General features: G+C 41.2%; 1 protein-coding gene across 3 annotated transcripts in view; it reads left to right on the forward strand.

Moving 5' to 3' along the window:
• Positions 1-17,871, forward strand: part of GUF1 (GTP binding elongation factor GUF1) — a 92,527-nt gene that overhangs the window by 52,146 nt on the left and 22,510 nt on the right. For all 3 annotated transcript variants that reach the window (XM_073645558.1, XM_073645560.1, XM_073645559.1), the window contains exons 9-11: positions 10,942-11,145; positions 12,443-12,582; positions 15,833-15,956. In XM_073645558.1, the coding sequence (XP_073501659.1) occupies positions 10,942-11,145; positions 12,443-12,582; positions 15,833-15,956 (468 nt within the window). The remainder of the gene's footprint in view (positions 1-10,941; positions 11,146-12,442; positions 12,583-15,832; positions 15,957-17,871) is intronic.

The following is a 17,871-nucleotide window of genomic DNA, read 5'->3' on the forward strand; positions in this document are numbered from 1 at the left end:
AAATAGCAGACAGACATTGTGGGATTTTGGTTAGTAAGGAGGTGATATCGGGTCCAGAGAGGTAGATCTGTGTGTCCTCAGCATAGAGGTGATAATGAAAGCCATGAGATTCTATGAGCTGTCCCAGGCCTAAGGTGTAGATGGAGAAGAGCAGCGGTCCTAGAACTGAACCTTGGGGGATACCGACAGATAGGGGGCGAGATGAGGAGGTGGTGTGTGAGTGGGAGACACTGAATGTCCTGTCTGTTAGGTATGAGGAGATCCAGGATAGGGCCAAGTCTGTGATGATGAGAGAGTCTGTAGTAAGAGGGAAATTGTCCACTGTGTCAAAGGCAGATGACAGGTCTAGGAGGAGGAGGACAGAGTAGTGTCACTTAGATTTGGCGGTTAGTAGGTCGTTGGTGACTTTAGTCAGTGCAGTTTCAGTAGAATGGTGCGGTCGGAAACCAGATTGTACGCAGTCGAAAAGGGAGCAGGAGGAGAGGTGGGAGGACAGCTCAGAGTGGACATGTTGTTCCAGTAGTTTTGAGGCGTAGGGGAGAAGTGATATGGGGCGATAGCTAGACACAGAGGATGGGTTAAGGGAGGGCTTTTTGAGGATGGGTGTGATTGAGGCATGTTTGAAGCATGAGGGGAAGACACCAGTTGTTGGTGACAGGTTGAAGAGGTGGGCTAGGGTTGGGATGAAGATAGTGGTAAGGTTTGGGATGAGGTGGGACAGGATTGGGTCAAGTTTACAGGTGGTGAGGTGTGATTTGGAGAGTAAAGAGGAAAGTTGATCTTCAGAAATGGTGGAGAAGGTGGTTTTGGAGGAAGAGGGTTGAATAGGTGTGGGGAGGGGCGGTGGGGGCTTTAGGCAAAAGTAAAGTGATGAGGCATTAAATAAATACAGAAAATTTTAATAAATTCTGTAAAAAACAAATCAAGGCAGCAAAGATTGAGACAGAGAGACTCATTACCAGAGAAAGTAAAAATAATCCCCAAATATTCTTTTAACTACATAAATAGTAAAAAACTTAAAAATGATAGTGTTGGCCCCCTTAAAAATAGTTTGGGTGGATGAGGAAAAAGCCAGTATGCTAAATGATTTTTTTTCAACAGTATTTACACAAGAAAATCGCATGACAGAAAACTTGATCAGTGATGACAAAAATTCTCCATTAAATGTCACTTGCTTAACCCAGCAGGAAGTATGGCGGCGTCTAAAAATCACTAAAGTTGACTAATCCCTGGGCCCGGATGGGATACACCCGCGAGTACTGCAGGAATTAAGTAACGTCATAGATAGACCATTATTTTTAATCTTTAAAGATTCCATAATAACTGGGTCTGTACCACAGGACTGGCGTATAGCAAATGTGGTGCCAATATTCAAGAAGGGGACAAAAACTGAACTTGGAAATTATAGGCCGGTAAGCTTAACCTCTACTGTGGGTAAAATCCTGGAGGGTTTCCTAAGAGATGCTATACTAGAGTATCTGAAGAATAACCTCATGACCCAATATCAACATGGGTTTACGAGGGACCGTTCCTGTCAGACTAATCTGATCAGTTTTTATGAGGAGGCAAGTTCCGGACTGGACCAAGGAAATGCAGTGGATGTTGTGTATATGGACTTTTCAAAAGCTTTTGATACGGTTCCACACAAAAGGTTGATACATAAAATGAGAACAATGGGGACAGGGGAACATTTATGTATGTGAGTTAAGAATTGGCTCAGTGATCGGAAACAAAGGGTGGTTATTAATGGAACACTCTCAGACTGGGTCTCGGTTAACAGTGGGGTACCACAGGGGTCAGTATTGGGCCCGCTTCTTTTTAACATATTTATTAATGACCTTGTAGGGGAAATACAGAGTAGTATTTCAATATTTGCAGATGACACTAAGCTCTGCAGGGTAATCAATACAGAGGAGGACAATTTTATATTACAGAAGGATCTATGTAAACTAGAAGCTTGGGCTGATAAATGGCAAATGAGCTTTAATGGGGATAAACATAAGGTAATGCACTTGGGCGGAGGAAATAAAATGTATAATTATATGCTTAATTGTAAAACACTGGGCAAAACTGTAACTGAAAAAGACCTGGGTGTATTGGTGGACGACAAGCTCACGTTTGGTGGCCAGTGTCAGGCAGCTGCTGCAAAGGCAAATAAAATAATGGGATGCATTAAAAGTGGCATAGATGCTCATGAGGAGAACATAATTTTACCTCTATACAAGTCACTAGTGCGACCACACTTAGAATACTGTGTACAGTTCTGGTCTCCGGTGTATAAGAAAGAGATAGCTGAACTAGAGCGGGTGCAGAGAAGAGCGACCAAGGTTATTAGAGGACTGGAGGGTCTGCAATATCAAGACAGGTTATTACACTTGGGGTTATTTACTTTGGAAAAACGAAGGCTTAGGGGTCATCTTATTACTATGTACAAGTATATGAGGGGACAGTACAAAGACCTGTCTACTGATCTTTTTACTCTGAGGCCTGAGACGGGGACAAGGGGGCATCTTCTATGTCTGGAGGAAAGAAGGTTTAATCGTAATCACAGACGCGGATTCTTTACTGTAAGAGCAGTGAGACTATGGAACTCTCTGCTGCATGATGTTGTAATGAGTGATTCACTACTAAAATTTAAGAAGGGCCTGGATGCCTTTCTTGAAAAGTATAATATTACAGGTTTTATGTACTAGATTCCTTGATAGGGCGTTGATCCAGGGAACTAGTCTGATTGTCGTATGGAATCAGGAAGGAATTTTTTTCCCCAATGTGGAGCTTAGTGTTTGCCACATGGGGTTTTTTTTGCCTTCCTCTGGATCAACATGTTAGGCTATGGACCAGGCAATGTGAACTGAGGTCTAAGATGGTAGACATGCAAGAAATAGGAGCATGTTCACACTAGCAAAAAAGAAACAAAACCTACAAAAGACAAAAATATATCTCATACCCTACCATCATTATATATAAATGTAAAGCAAAGTTGCATAATAAATATAGGGTACTTAGTGAACTATTTTTGATCAAAAAAAGTATACAAGCCGTCCCACCAGCGGCAAGGTGACCCTAAATTGGAACGGTACCTATACTGCCTATATTAAAAACCTTACTGTATATCAAAGTTGAAGCAATGCATATAAAAGGGTAGACAAATAGGACCGGGTCCCAACTCCAGACCACCCAGGCCCGTGGTAAGCTACATATATACCAGTCAGCTCAACAAAGGGGATGCCACACCCTTAAATTGCACAGAATGCAAACAAGACAAAAAACCAGGCAATGTGAACTGAGGTCTAAGATGGTAGACATGCAAGAAATAGGAGCATGTTCACACTAGCAAAAAAGAAACAAAACCTACAAAAGACAAAAATATATCTCATACCCTACCATCATTATATATAAATGTAAAGCAAAGTTGCATAATAAATATAGGGTACTTAGTGAACTATTTTTGATCAAAAAAAGTATACAAGCCGTCCCACCAGCGGCAAGGTGACCCTAAATTGGGACGGTACCTATACTGCCTATATTAAAAACCTTACTGTATATCAAAGTTGAAGCAATGCATATAAAAGGGTAGACAAATAGGACCGGGTCCCAACTCCAGACCACCCAGGCCCGTGGTAAGCTACATATATACCAGTCAGCTCAACAAAGGGGATGCCACACCCTTAAATTGCACAGAATGCAAACAAGACAAAAAAACAGGCAATGTGAACTGAGGTCTAAGATGGTAGACATGCAAGAAATAGGAGCATGTTCACACTAGCAAAAAAGAAACAAAACCTACAAAAGACAAAAATATATCTCATACCCTACCATCATTATATATAAATGTAAAGCAAAGTTGCATAATAAATATAGGGTACTTAGTGAACTATTTTTGATCAAAAAAAGTATACAAGCCGTCCCACCAGCGGCAAGGTGACCCTAAATTGGGACGGTACCTATACTGCCTATATTAAAAACCTTACTGTATATCAAAGTTGAAGCAATGCATATAAAAGGGTAGACAAATAGGACCGGGTCCCAACTCCAGACCACCCAGGACCGTGGTAAGCTACATATATACCAGTCAGCTCAACAAAGGGGATGCCACACCCTTAAATTGCACAGAATGCAAACAAGACAAAAAACCAGGCAATGTGAACTGAGGTCTAAGATGGTAGACATGCAAGAAATAGGAGCATGTTCACACTAGCAAAAAAGAAACAAAACCTACAAAAGACAAAAATATATCTCATACCCTACCATCATTATATATAAATGTAAAGCAAAGTTGCATAATAAATATAGGGTACTTAGTGAACTATTTTTGATCAAAAAAAGTATACAAGCCGTCCCACCAGCGGCAAGGTGACCCTAAATTGGGACGGTACCTATACTGCCTATATTAAAAACCTTACTGTATATCAAAGTTGAAGCAATGCATATAAAAGGGTAGACAAATAGGACCGGGTCCCAACTCCAGACCACCCAGGACCGTGGTAAGCTACATATATACCAGTCAGCTCAACAAAGGGGATGCCACACCCTTAAATTGCACACAATGCAAACAAGACAAAAAACCAGGCAATGTGAACTGAGGTCTAAGATGGTAGACATGCAAGAAATAGGAGCATGTTCACACTAGCAAAAAAGAAACAAAACCTACAAAAGACAAAAGACAAAAATATATCTCATACCCTACCATCATTATATATAAATGTAAAGCAAAGTTGCATAATAAATATAGGGTACTTGGTGAACTATTTTTGATCAAAAAAAGTATACAAGCCGTCCCACCAGCGGCAAGGTGACCCTAAATTGGGACGGTACCTATACTGCCTATATTAAAAACCTTACTGTATATCAAAGTTGAAGCAATGCATATAAAAGGGTAGACAAATAGGACCGGGTCCCAACTCCAGACCACCCAGGCCCGTGGTAAGCTACATATATACCAGTCAGCTCAACAAAGGGGATGCCACACCCTTAAATTGCACAGAATGCAAACAAGACAAAAAAACAGGCAATGTGAACTGAGGTCTAAGATGGTAGACATGCAAGAAATAGGAGCATGTTCACACTAGCAAAAAAGAAACAAAACCTACAAAAGACAAAAATATATCTCATACCCTACCATCATTATATATAAATGTAAAGCAAAGTTGCATAATAAATATAGGGTACTTAGTGAACTATTTTTGATCAAAAAAAGTATACAAGCCGTCCCACCAGCGGCAAGGTGACCCTAAATTGGAACGGTACCTATACTGCCTATATTAAAAACCTTACTGTATATCAAAGTTGAAGCAATGCATATAAAAGGGTAGACAAATAGGACCGGGTCCCAACTCCAGACCACCCAGGCCCGTGGTAAGCTACATATATACCAGTCAGCTCAACAAAGGGGATGCCACACCCTTAAATTGCACAGAATGCAAACAAGACAAAAAACCAGGCAATGTGAACTGAGGTCTAAGATGGTAGACATGCAAGAAATAGGAGCATGTTCACACTAGCAAAAAAGAAACAAAACCTACAAAAGACAAAAGACAAAAATATATCTCATACCCTACCATCATTATATATAAATGTAAAGCAAAGTTGCATAATAAATATAGGGTACTTAGTGAACTATTTTTGATCAAAAAAAGTATACAAGCCGTCCCACCAGCGGCAAGGTGACCCTAAATTGGGACGGTACCTATACTGCCTATATTAAAAACCTTACTGTATATCAAAGTTGAAGCAATGCATATAAAAGGGTAGACAAATAGGACCGGGTCCCAACTCCAGACCACCCAGGACCGTGGTAAGCTACATATATACCAGTCAGCTCAACAAAGGGGATGCCACACCCTTAAATTGCACAGAATGCAAACAAGACAAAAAACCAGGCAATGTGAACTGAGGTCTAAGATGGTAGACATGCAAGAAATAGAAGCATGTTCACACTAGCAAAAAAGAAACAAAACCTACAAAAGACAAAAATATATCTCATACCCTACCATCATTATATATAAATGTAAAGCAAAGTTGCATAATAAATATAGGGTACTTAGTGAACTATTTTTGATCAAAAAAAGTATACAAGCCGTCCCACCAGCGGCAAGGTGACCCTAAATTGGGACGGTACCTATACTGCCTATATTAAAAACCTTACTGTATATCAAAGTTGAAGCAATGCATATAAAAGGGTAGACAAATAGGACCGGGTCCCAACTCCAGACCACCCAGGCCCGTGGTAAGCTACATATATACCAGTCAGCTCAACAAAGGGGATGCCACACCCTTAAATTGCACAGAATGCAAACAAGACAAAAAACCAGGCAATGTGAACTGAGGTCTAAGATGGTAGACATGCAAGAAATAGGAGCATGTTCACACTAGCAAAAAAGAAACAAAACCTACAAAAGACAAAAGACAAAAATATATCTCATACCCTACCATCATTATATATAAATGTAAAGCAAAGTTGCATAATAAATATAGGGTACTTAGTGAACTATTTTTGATCAAAAAAAGTATACAAGCCGTCCCACCAGCGGCAAGGTGACCCTAAATTGGGACGGTACCTATACTGCCTATATTAAAAACCTTACTGTATATCAAAGTTGAAGCAATGCATATAAAAGGGTAGACAAATAGGACCGGGTCCCAACTCCAGACCACCCAGGCCCGTGGTAAGCTACATATATACCAGTCAGCTCAACAAAGGGGATGCCACACCCTTAAATTGCACAGAATGCAAACAAGACAAAAAACCAGGCAATGTGAACTGAGGTCTAAGATGGTAGACATGCAAGAAATAGGAGCATGTTCACACTAGCAAAAAAGAAACAAAACCTACAAAAGACAAAAATATATCTCATACCCTACCATCATTATATATAAATGTAAAGCAAAGTTGCATAATAAATATAGGGTACTTAGTGAACTATTTTTGATCAAAAAAAGTATACAAGCCGTCCCACCAGCGGCAAGGTGACCCTAAATTGGGACGGTACCTATACTGCCTATATTAAAAACCTTACTGTATATCAAAGTTGAAGCAATGCATATAAAAGGGTAGACAAATAGGACCGGGTCCCAACTCCAGACCACCCAGGACCGTGGTAAGCTACATATATACCAGTCAGCTCAACAAAGGGGATGCCACACCCTTAAATTGCACAGAATGCAAACAAGACAAAAAACCAGGCAATGTGAACTGAGGTCTAAGATGGTAGACATGCAAGAAATAGGAGCATGTTCACACTAGCAAAAAAGAAACAAAACCTACAAAAGACAAAAATATATCTCATACCCTACCATCATTATATATAAATGTAAAGCAAAGTTGCATAATAAATATAGGGTACTTAGTGAACTATTTTTGATCAAAAAAAGTATACAAGCCGTCCCACCAGCGGCAAGGTGACCCTAAATTGGGACGGTACCTATACTGCCTATATTAAAAACCTTACTGTATATCAAAGTTGAAGCAATGCATATAAAAGGGTAGACAAATAGGACCGGGTCCCAACTCCAGACCACCCAGGACCGTGGTAAGCTACATATATACCAGTCAGCTCAACAAAGGGGATGCCACACCCTTAAATTGCACACAATGCAAACAAGACAAAAAACCAGGCAATGTGAACTGAGGTCTAAGATGGTAGACATGCAAGAAATAGGAGCATGTTCACACTAGCAAAAAAGAAACAAAACCTACAAAAGACAAAAGACAAAAATATATCTCATACCCTACCATCATTATATATAAATGTAAAGCAAAGTTGCATAATAAATATAGGGTACTTAGTGAACTATTTTTGATCAAAAAAAGTATACAAGCCGTCCCACCAGCGGCAAGGTGACCCTAAATTGGGACGGTACCTATACTGCCTATATTAAAAACCTTACTGTATATCAAAGTTGAAGCAATGCATATAAAAGGGTAGACAAATAGGACCGGGTCCCAACTCCACACCACCCAGGCCCGTGGTAAGCTACATATATACCAGTCAGCTCAACAAAGGGGATGCCACACCCTTAAATTGCACAGAATGCAAACAAGACAAAAAACCAGGCAATGTGAACTGAGGTCTAAGATGGTAGACATGCAAGAAATAGGAGCATGTTCACACTAGCAAAAAAGAAACAAAACCTACAAAAGACAAAATTATATCTCATACCCTACCATCATTATATATAAATGTAAAGCAAAGTTGCATAATAAATATAGGGTACTTAGTGAACTATTTTTGATCAAAAAAAGTATACAAGCCGTCCCACCAGCGGCAAGGTGACCCTAAATTGGGACGGTACCTATACTGCCTATATTAAAAACCTTACTGTATATCAAAGTTGAAGCAATGCATATAAAAGGGTAGACAAATAGGACCGGGTCCCAACTCCAGACCACCCAGGCCCGTGGTAAGCTACATATATACCAGTCAGCTCAACAAAGGGGATGCCACACCCTGGTGGTCTGGAGTTGGGACCCGGTCCTATTTGTCTACCCTTTTATATGCATTGCTTCAACTTTGATATACAGTAAGGTTTTTAATATAGGCAGTATAGGTACCGTCCCAATTTAGGGTCACCTTGCCGCTGGTGGGACGGCTTGTATACTTTTTTTGATCAAAAATAGTTCACTAAGTACCCTATATTTATTATGCAACTTTGCTTTACATTTATATATAATGATGGTAGGGTATGAGATATATTTTTGTCTTTTGTAGGTTTTGTTTCTTTTTTGCTAGTGTGAACATGCTCCTATTTCTTGCATGTCTACCATCTTAGACCACAGTTCACATTGCCTGGTTTTTTGTCTTGTTTGCATTCTGTGCAATTTAAGGGTGTGGCATCCCCTTTGTTGAGCTGACTGGTATATATGTAGCTTACCACGTGCCTGGGTGGTCTGGAGTTGGGACCCGGTCCTATTTGTCTACCCTTTTATATGCATTGCTTCAACTTTGATATACAGTAAGGTTTTTAATATAGGCAGTATAGGTACCGTCCCAATTTAGGGTCACCTTGCCGCTGGTGGGACGGCTTGTGTACTTTTTTTGATCAAAAATAGTTCACTAAGTACCCTATATTTATTATGCAACTTTGCTTTACATTTATATATAATGATGGTAGGGTATGAGATATATTTTTGTCTTTTGTAGGTTTTGTTTCTTTTTTGCTAGTGTGAACATGCTCCTATTTCTTGCATGTCTACCATCTTAGACCTCAGTTCACATTGCCTGTTTTTTTGTCTTGTTTGCATTCTGTGCAATTTAAGGGTGTGGCATCCCCTTTGTTGAGCTGACTGGTATATATGTAGCTTACCACGGGCCTGGGTGGTCTGGAGTTGGGACCCGGTCCTATTTGTCTACCCTTTTATATGCATTGCTTCAACTTTGATATACAGTAAGGTTTTTAATATAGGCAGTATAGGTACCGTCCCAATTTAGGGTCACCTTGCCGCTGGTGGGACGGCTTGTATACTTTTTTTGATCAAAAATAGTTCACTAAGTACCCTATATTTATTATGCAACTTTGCTTTACATTTATATATAATGATGGTAGGGTATGAGATATATTTTTGTCTTTTGTAGGTTTTGTTTCTTTTTTGCTAGTGTGAACATGCTCCTATTTCTTGCATGTCTACCATCTTAGACCTCAGTTCACATTGCCTGGTTTTTTGTCTTGTTTGCATTCTGTGCAATTTAAGGGTGTGGCATCCCCTTTGTTGAGCTGACTGGTATATATGTAGCTTACCACGGGCCTGGGTGGTCTGGAGTTGGGACCCGGTCCTATTTGTCTACCCTTTTATATGCATTGCTTCAACTTTGATATACAGTAAGGTTTTTAATATAGGCAGTATAGGTACCATCCCAATTTAGGGTCACCTTGCCGCTGGTGGGACGGCTTGTATACTTTTTTTGATCAAAAATAGTTCACTAAGTACCCTATATTTATTATGCAACTTTGCTTTACATTTATATATAATGATGGTAGGGTATGAGATATATTTTTGTCTTTTGTAGGTTATGTTAGGCTATGGGTTGAACTAGATGGACTTAGTCTTCCTTCAACCTTAAAAACTATGTTACTATGTAATGGTGTGCTTGGTTTTAACGTAACTTTATTCGTTCATGAGTCTTTTACAAGTTTATGACCACTTATAAAATGTGTTCAAAGTGCTGCCCATTGTGTTGGATTGTCAATGAGTTTTTCCAACAAGATGGTGCATCACCACATTATGGGTGTCAGGTCCGAGCATTCCTACATGAACAGTTTCCTGGAAAGTGGATTGGTCGTCGTGGGCCAGTTTAATGACCACCAAGGTTTCCCAATCTGACCCCCTTAGACTTTTATCTTTGGGGTCATCTGAAGGCTATTGTCTATGCTGTGAAGATACGAGATGTGCTGCATCTGAAACAACGGATACTGGAAGCCTGTGCTAGCATTTCTTCTGCGGTGTTGCTATCAGTGTGTCAAGAGTGGGAGAAGAGGGTTGCATTGACAATCCAACACAATGGGCAGCACTTTGAACACATTTTATAGGTGGTCATAAACTTGTAAAAAACTCATGAAAGAATAAAGTTACATTAAAACCAAGCACACCATTGTTTTTCTTATGAAATTCTCAATAAGTTTGAGGTCACATGACACTCTTCCCATTGAAAAAAATAAAGTTGGATCCAAAATGGCCGCCATGGTCACCACCCATCTGGAAAAGTTTTCCCCCTCCCATATACTAATGTGCCACAAACAGGAAGTTGATATCACCAACCATTCCCATTTAATTTAGGTGTATCCATATAAATGGCCTACCATGTATACTTGATAAAGACCTATAACCGGTCGAAACGTTATGTGATGGCAGAATAAACTTTGTCATTTGGAATTCATCACCCCGGATTGGACGCTGTTTAATTACCTTTATACCCCATAACAGGATGTCTTATTTTTGTGTTTTAGTCCCAAGATTGAAAAGGGCAGCCCTCTTAAAGCCCTGCTGTTTGACTCAACGTTTGATCACTACAGAGGCGTCGTAGCCAGCATCGCACTTTGTGGAGGTGACGTGTGTAAAGGCAATAAAATCGTGTCTGCCCACTCTGGCAAGTGCTATGAAGTCAATGAGGTTGGCATACTGACCCCAGAGGAAGTGCCAGCCGAAAAACTGTAAGTTTTAATAATTAGCCTTTCCCTCTGTCTTCACCAATCAGCCCTCTATATTGATGATCAGATCAAAGATGTAGACAGGGATTGTCTCACGCTGCAGCTCCTTCCTGATTGTATCACTGAGAAGACAGAAGCTGCCCCATCCCATTCTCCAAGAAATGCAGAACCCAATGCATCTCCTGTACGTGATCCGCTTACTGTCAGAGGACATCATTAGGGACTGCATTTTCTCATTGCTTAAGAAATTGTTGGGGGATCCTGCTAATCGCTGAATAATAAAACTGCAGCACAGCTCCATTTAAGGCAGTTTTTCCCAAACTCCAGTCCTTGGGGTATGTGCAAACGTTCCATATTTGCTACAGTTTTGATGCTGCGTGTTATGCAGATGCAGCTAATTTCACCGCTTTAGAGTGCTGCTGTGCAGGCAAAGACAGCATCCCCCTCTTTCTGAGAATCAGTGGGGCTTGAAGGGGTACGGCTCCCCATCAGTTATATAGCCATGTCATATCATCAATCATATGAGTGTTATGTGGCAATGGCATTGTCTTGATCCTACTGAAGGCCTCCATGTCTTCCATGATTGTACAACTATGAAGCCCATCCCATAACAGGGTTTAATATCAGATTGGTAATTTTACTGTACACTGTAGCAGTGAAGCAATTGCAGGCTCAGGTCACCGAAAATATGCAAAGTTAAATTCTCCCGTTACATAAAGTAAATGCAATAATAAAAAGATCATTTTTGGCTTCACCACATCTGTTCGTGTTAAAACTAAAAAAATATCTTGTATAAATCCAATCTAGTGGATGATGGAATGAAAAAGAAAAAAAAAAAGATGAAACGGCAGAATCTCTGGATTTTTGGTTCTCGGCTTGTTACAGTGCGATTAGCAGAGCTCTCTGATGTGGTGTTTAGTCTCTGGGAAGTTATCAAAATGTATACCTGTCCATTACAGTTTTAGATACAAAATTCAGTGCTAACTAATCTCACAGCATTTCTGACTTAAATGAATGTAACTAGATGAAATACTATTTTTGCTGCATGCAGCCACCACCAGGGGGAACTGTTGACATTTAATTATGTACAGCTAGTATTGGACCCAACCGAAGCAGTAGAAGTCTGCCTCCTGTGAGCGCCCTCTAGTGCCAGCTGTATATAGCTGTAGTGAACACATGCAGTGCTGGGTCTCAGAGCCGTTGCTATCTTCTTTTATGGTAGATTTGTACCTGATATTCAATGTAGAATTTGATGAATCTGCACTAATTGTGATGATATATTACTCTCATTGTTTCCAAGATATGCTGGGCAAGTAGGTTATCTAATCGCTGGGATGAAGGACGTACAGGAAGCACAAATAGGAGACACTCTGCATTTACTGAAGCAGCCAGTGGAGCCTCTGCCTGGCTTTAAGCCTGCGAAACCCATGGTGTTTGCAGGTGAGTTGAACCCTAATACAAATTAAATGGTCCCTGTACTTGATCTCATTCGATAGATAATGTGCAAAATCCCTTTATAAAGTTCAATTAAGTTGCAGTTACTTTTCAGGGGTTAGAGAACATAAGTGTCGGCCGCTAGGGTCTCCCTTCTATCCAAGTGTAATTTGTCTCTAGCAGCAGAAACCCCCCTATATGGATTACCGGAAGTGGGGCTTGGCCTTTGTCTCTCTGCTCCTGCCTGTCAAACTGTATATGCTGGCATAACAGAGATGCAGCCTTTCAGTTAATTGCAGGCATCTCATTAAGCAATGGCAGAAGCAATGCATGCTGAAGAATGAGGGAAAGAACGTCCCAGGACCTATAGTGCTGACAGAATGCTGATAACGAGGAATTGTCCACTCCAAAAGAGTGGATGGCAAGTTACAGAGCATGTGTATTGGTACTGTTCCAGGACATACTGTTTTATCTACAGTCCATTTAGAATCAAAACTCTGTTCTACATAATATTGTACATGGAACAGAGTATTATGCCAATGTAACTGCAACACGCATCGAAGTCAAAATCTAGGCAGAATTACACCTATAGCCCCATCAAACTATGCAAAACACCAATTGAGCTTTAACAACTTCAGCTCAAGTGCTCAAAAACTGTGTAATGGAGTCAGAAAGCTATTGTACAGTATACAGTATAAATTTTATTAGCGTAATATTAAAACCTGTATTAGAAGAGCACTTAGTTTAAGATTCAGCCTCCAGATGGCGTGACATCAGAGATTAGACACCTCTGCAAGAGCGTCCTCAATAATGAATATATAGTCAATCACAGGGACTATACGCGTAATTTATTAGTACAACAATATAACGAGTGTTGTGTAGAGATGAGCGAACCCGAACTGTAAAGTTTGGGGTTCATACCGGACACCTAGTGTCCAATGCTGAACTCCGAACACTGACAAGTCTGTTTTAATAGAGAGAGACCCCCCTAACCCTTACTACGACCATTTTACAGCATTAAAGTTTGTGTCTCCATTGACTTCTATGGGGTTAGGGTTCACGTTCTGGTACCCGAACCGAACTTTGGACTAAAGTTGGTCGAAACCGAACATCCACAGGGTTCGCTCATCCCTAGTGTAGTGTAAATTCTACATATTTTGTGCCTGAGTACCAGTATTGAGGAGAGCCTTGCCCATTATGTGCCTGCCACTCTCCTAAACACGCTTTTCACTTTTATAGCTTCTTCAGAGGGACACAGAGTATACCAAACACTGCCCCCCAGGCACCAGATGTAACCCACTCTATCAATTCCTTTAAGGCTAAAGTTACAGCTATAGAATAGATTGACCTTGACAATTCAAGTGCTTTCTTGTGGGAAGTATGTGCACCTCCCCATCATTTCAGTGGAGAGCGACCGCATTTTTCATCCTATTAGACTCGGCCTATTTTACAGAAGCCGAGATAATTGAGGAGAGATGTAAGGAAGGAACCTCACGATACACCAGGACTAGTCGGCTCAGAGCCGTGATGTGTGGACAAGGTTTTTTGCTACATTGTCGGGAATTTAGGGAGCGCTGCAGCAAGGGGGTTGGTAATGAAACTCCACCGTGATACATAATGCATGGACTGTCTCCTCTCATTTGTTCTTTGAAGCTTGTTTTTCTCGTGAGTGATGCTCGGCGCATGAGAAAAGCCCAAACAATTAACATCAAATGGGTTTTCTGCGATTTGTAAAAAATATAGCAGAGAGATGGGAATCTAGGAATGATTACATATGAAATAAAAAAAATAAAAGACCTTCTCAATCTCTGTCCTTTTACAATCGCGGCTCTCACGGTCCCTGCTCACTTCCTGCAGTGACCAAATCCAGTATATCATTCATGTGGACACTTTGAAAATAAGAAACTTTGTAATATATCTTATCAGAGAAATTAGCTTCTTTATTTGCTAAAATTGATCAGTCATCATCAAGTCTCAATTCTGAGGTAAAAATTTGTATTCAGTGAAGACAGACTTTCCCATTACTGAGATAGGAGATGGCAGCTGCTACTGATAAGGGGGAGGAGCTGTCTCTAGCTCCTCCCTCTTCCTGCCCACATAGAATTGTATCAGTAGCAGCTGCAATCTCCTATCTCAGTAATGGGAAAGTGTCTTCACTGAATACAGATTTTATCTCAGAATTTCATAGTGAATGATAAATTTTGGCAGAGAATGAAGAAAATGTCTTTGATAAGATATATTACAAAGTTGTTTAATTTCATGTGTACTATTAATTAATGAAATAACAATTAAAAGAGGGTTACTCTTTAAGATAATCGGGTGCCTTAAAGGTCATGTGCTGGAGATGTCGGCTTCACTGCTGAGGCCAGTACCTTAGTCACATGAATGATGTACGGAAAGCCTGCAGGAAGTAAGCGGAGACCAGTGCGGACTACCGGATCAATAGTGATGGAACCATGGGGGGGAACAAAGAGGTGAGAATAGGGATTTTGAATTGAACACATTCCCTGCTGTTTCCAGAGTTTTGGGAAAACCATTTTAAGCTATGTGCACACGGCGTCTCTTAGATTTCGGTACCGCCACAGAGATTTCCAAGACAAAGCCGCTTCAGGAAGACCACGATGGTCGATTCCTGAGGTGTCTTCTCCGGCGGCTTTGCAGCGGCTTTCATTTTATACTGGTAACTATAGAGAGAAGGCGGCTTCCTAGCGGAAGACACTCAAAGAATGAACCTGTTCCTTATTTTAACCACTTCAGTTTCCGAATCCTAAAGTGGTTAAAAGACATAAGACATAAGATGTGCACAGCAATGTTGCTTTGACATTGCTGTGCATTATGTTCATATTATGGGGCGCTTTATCTGGCAGATTCCAGGCTGAAAAAGCAGCCTGGAAGGAATCCACTTGAAAAAGACGCCATGTGCACACACCCTTGGGGTAAGTTCACACACAGTATTTTGATGTGGATTTTTTTATGTGCATTTATTGAGTGGCCAAACCCACTCCCAGTTGAGTTCTGACCACGGTTCAAAAACTTGGCAAAGTGGTTCCAGGCGGGCGAAAAAAAAAACACAACATTTTAAGCAGTTTTACACTAGAAAACGGACGTAAACTGCTGGATGAATCGGCCCTTTCGTTTTCTGAAGCAGTCAAAAAACTCAGTGTGAACATACCCTAAATGTGTTTTTTGGAGCAGAATCCACTTCAGAATATTGTGTGAACATACCCTAATAGTTTATTTTAACTTTTTGTTTCAGGAATGTTTCCAGTTGACCAATCCGAATACAGCAATTTGAAGAGTGCGCTGGAAAAGCTGACCTTGAACGATTCAAGTGTGTCTGTTAGTCGGGACAGCAGTGCAGCTCTGGGTGCTGGCTGGAGGTGCGTCTTCTACTGCCATTATCTGAATTATTTTATATCACTATATATTTTATTTCAGTCATTTCCTATACTTATGATGAAAATATACCGTGCGGGCATCAATGTTTCCTACAGTGATCATAAGGGCACAGTTATCACATACGGACCGATTAATTGAGCATTAGATAGACATTTCAATAACTTTAATTTATGAAAAGGGGTCATTTGTTCAAGTTTAATTATTGATTTAGTGTGTAAGGCTTAAAAAAACGTCTTCAGCTCAGAAAATTCTTCTGTAACAATGATCAGGAGGAAAGCAAAAACACGTTATACGGTAAAGGCCAATTTTTGGCAGAACAAACCACTGGCTCAACAATTCATCTTGGTAATGTGTTAACCACTTGTACACTGCTCAAAAAAATAAAGGGAACACTGAAATAACACATCCTAGATCTGAATGAATGAAATATTCTCATTGAATACTTTGTTCTGTACAAAGTTGAATGTGCTGACAACAAAATCACACAAAAATCATCAATGGAAATCAAATTTATTAACCAATGGAGGCCTGGATTTGGAGTCACCCCCAAAATGAAAGTGGAAAAACACACTACAGGCTGATCCAACTTTGATGTAATGTCCTTAAAACAAGTCAAAATGAGGCTCAGTATTGTGTGGCCTCCACGTGCCTGTATGACCTCCCTACAACGCCTGGGCATGCTCCTGATGAGGTTGCGGATGGTCTCCTGTGGGATCTCCTCCCAGACCTGGACTAAAGCATCCGCCAACTCCTGGACAGTCTGTGGTGCAACGTGACGTTGGTGGATGGAGTGAGACATGATGTCCCAGATGTGCTCAATCGGATTCAGCTCTGGGGAACGGGCGGGCTAGTCCATAGCTTCAATGCCTTCATCTTGCAGGAACTGCTGACACACTCCAGCCACATGAGGTCTGGCATTGTCCTGCATTAGGAGGAACCCAGGGCCAACCGCACCAGCATATGGTCTCACAAGGGGTCTGAGGATCTAATCTCTGTACCTAATGGCAGTCAGGCTACCTCTGGCGAGCACATGGAGGGTTGTGCAGCCCTCCAAAGAAATGCCACCCCACACCATTACTGACCCACTGCCAAACCAGTCATGCTGAAGGATGTTGCAGGCAGCAGATTGCTCTCCATGGCGTCTCCAGGCTCTCACGTCTGTCACATGTGCTCAGTGTGAACCGGCTTTCATCTGTGAAGAGCACAGGGCGCCAGTGGCGACTTTGCCAATCCTGGTGTTCTATGGAAAATGCCAAGCGTTCTGCACGGTGTTGGGCTGTGAGCACAACCCCCATCTGTGGATGTCGGGCCCTCATACCACCCTCATGAAGTTGGTTTCTAACCGTTTGTGCAGACACATACACATTTGTGGCCTGCTGGAGGTCATTTTGCAGGGCTCTGGCAGTGCTCCTCCTGTTCCTCCTTGCACAAAGGCGAAGGTAGCGGTCCTGCTGCTGGGTTATTGCCCTCCTACAGCCCCCTCCACATCTCCTGGTGTACTGGCCTGTCTCCTGGTAGTGCCTCCAGCCTCTGGACACTACGCTGACAGACACAGCAAACCTTCTTGCCACAGCTCGCATTGATGTGCCATCCTGGATGAGCTGCACTACCTGAGCAACTTCTGTGGGTTGTACAGTCTGTCTCATGCTACCATGAGTGTGAAAGCCCAGCCAACATTCAAAAGTGACCAAAACATCAGCCAGAAAGCATTGGTACTAAGATGAGGTCTGTGGTCCCCACCTGCAGAACCACTCCTTTTATTGAGGGTGTCTTGATAATTGCAAATAATTTCCATCTATTGTCTATTCCATTTGCACAACAGCATGTGAAATTGATTGTCAATCAGTGTTGCTTCCTAAGTGGACAGTTTGATTTCACAGAAGTTTGATTCACTTG

Source organism: Phyllobates terribilis, unplaced genomic scaffold (assembly GCF_046119375.1).
Source record: "Phyllobates terribilis strain yellow unplaced genomic scaffold, ASM4611937v1 Scaffold_1__5_contigs__length_1240528914, whole genome shotgun sequence".
NCBI lineage: Eukaryota > Metazoa > Chordata > Amphibia > Anura > Dendrobatidae > Phyllobates > Phyllobates terribilis.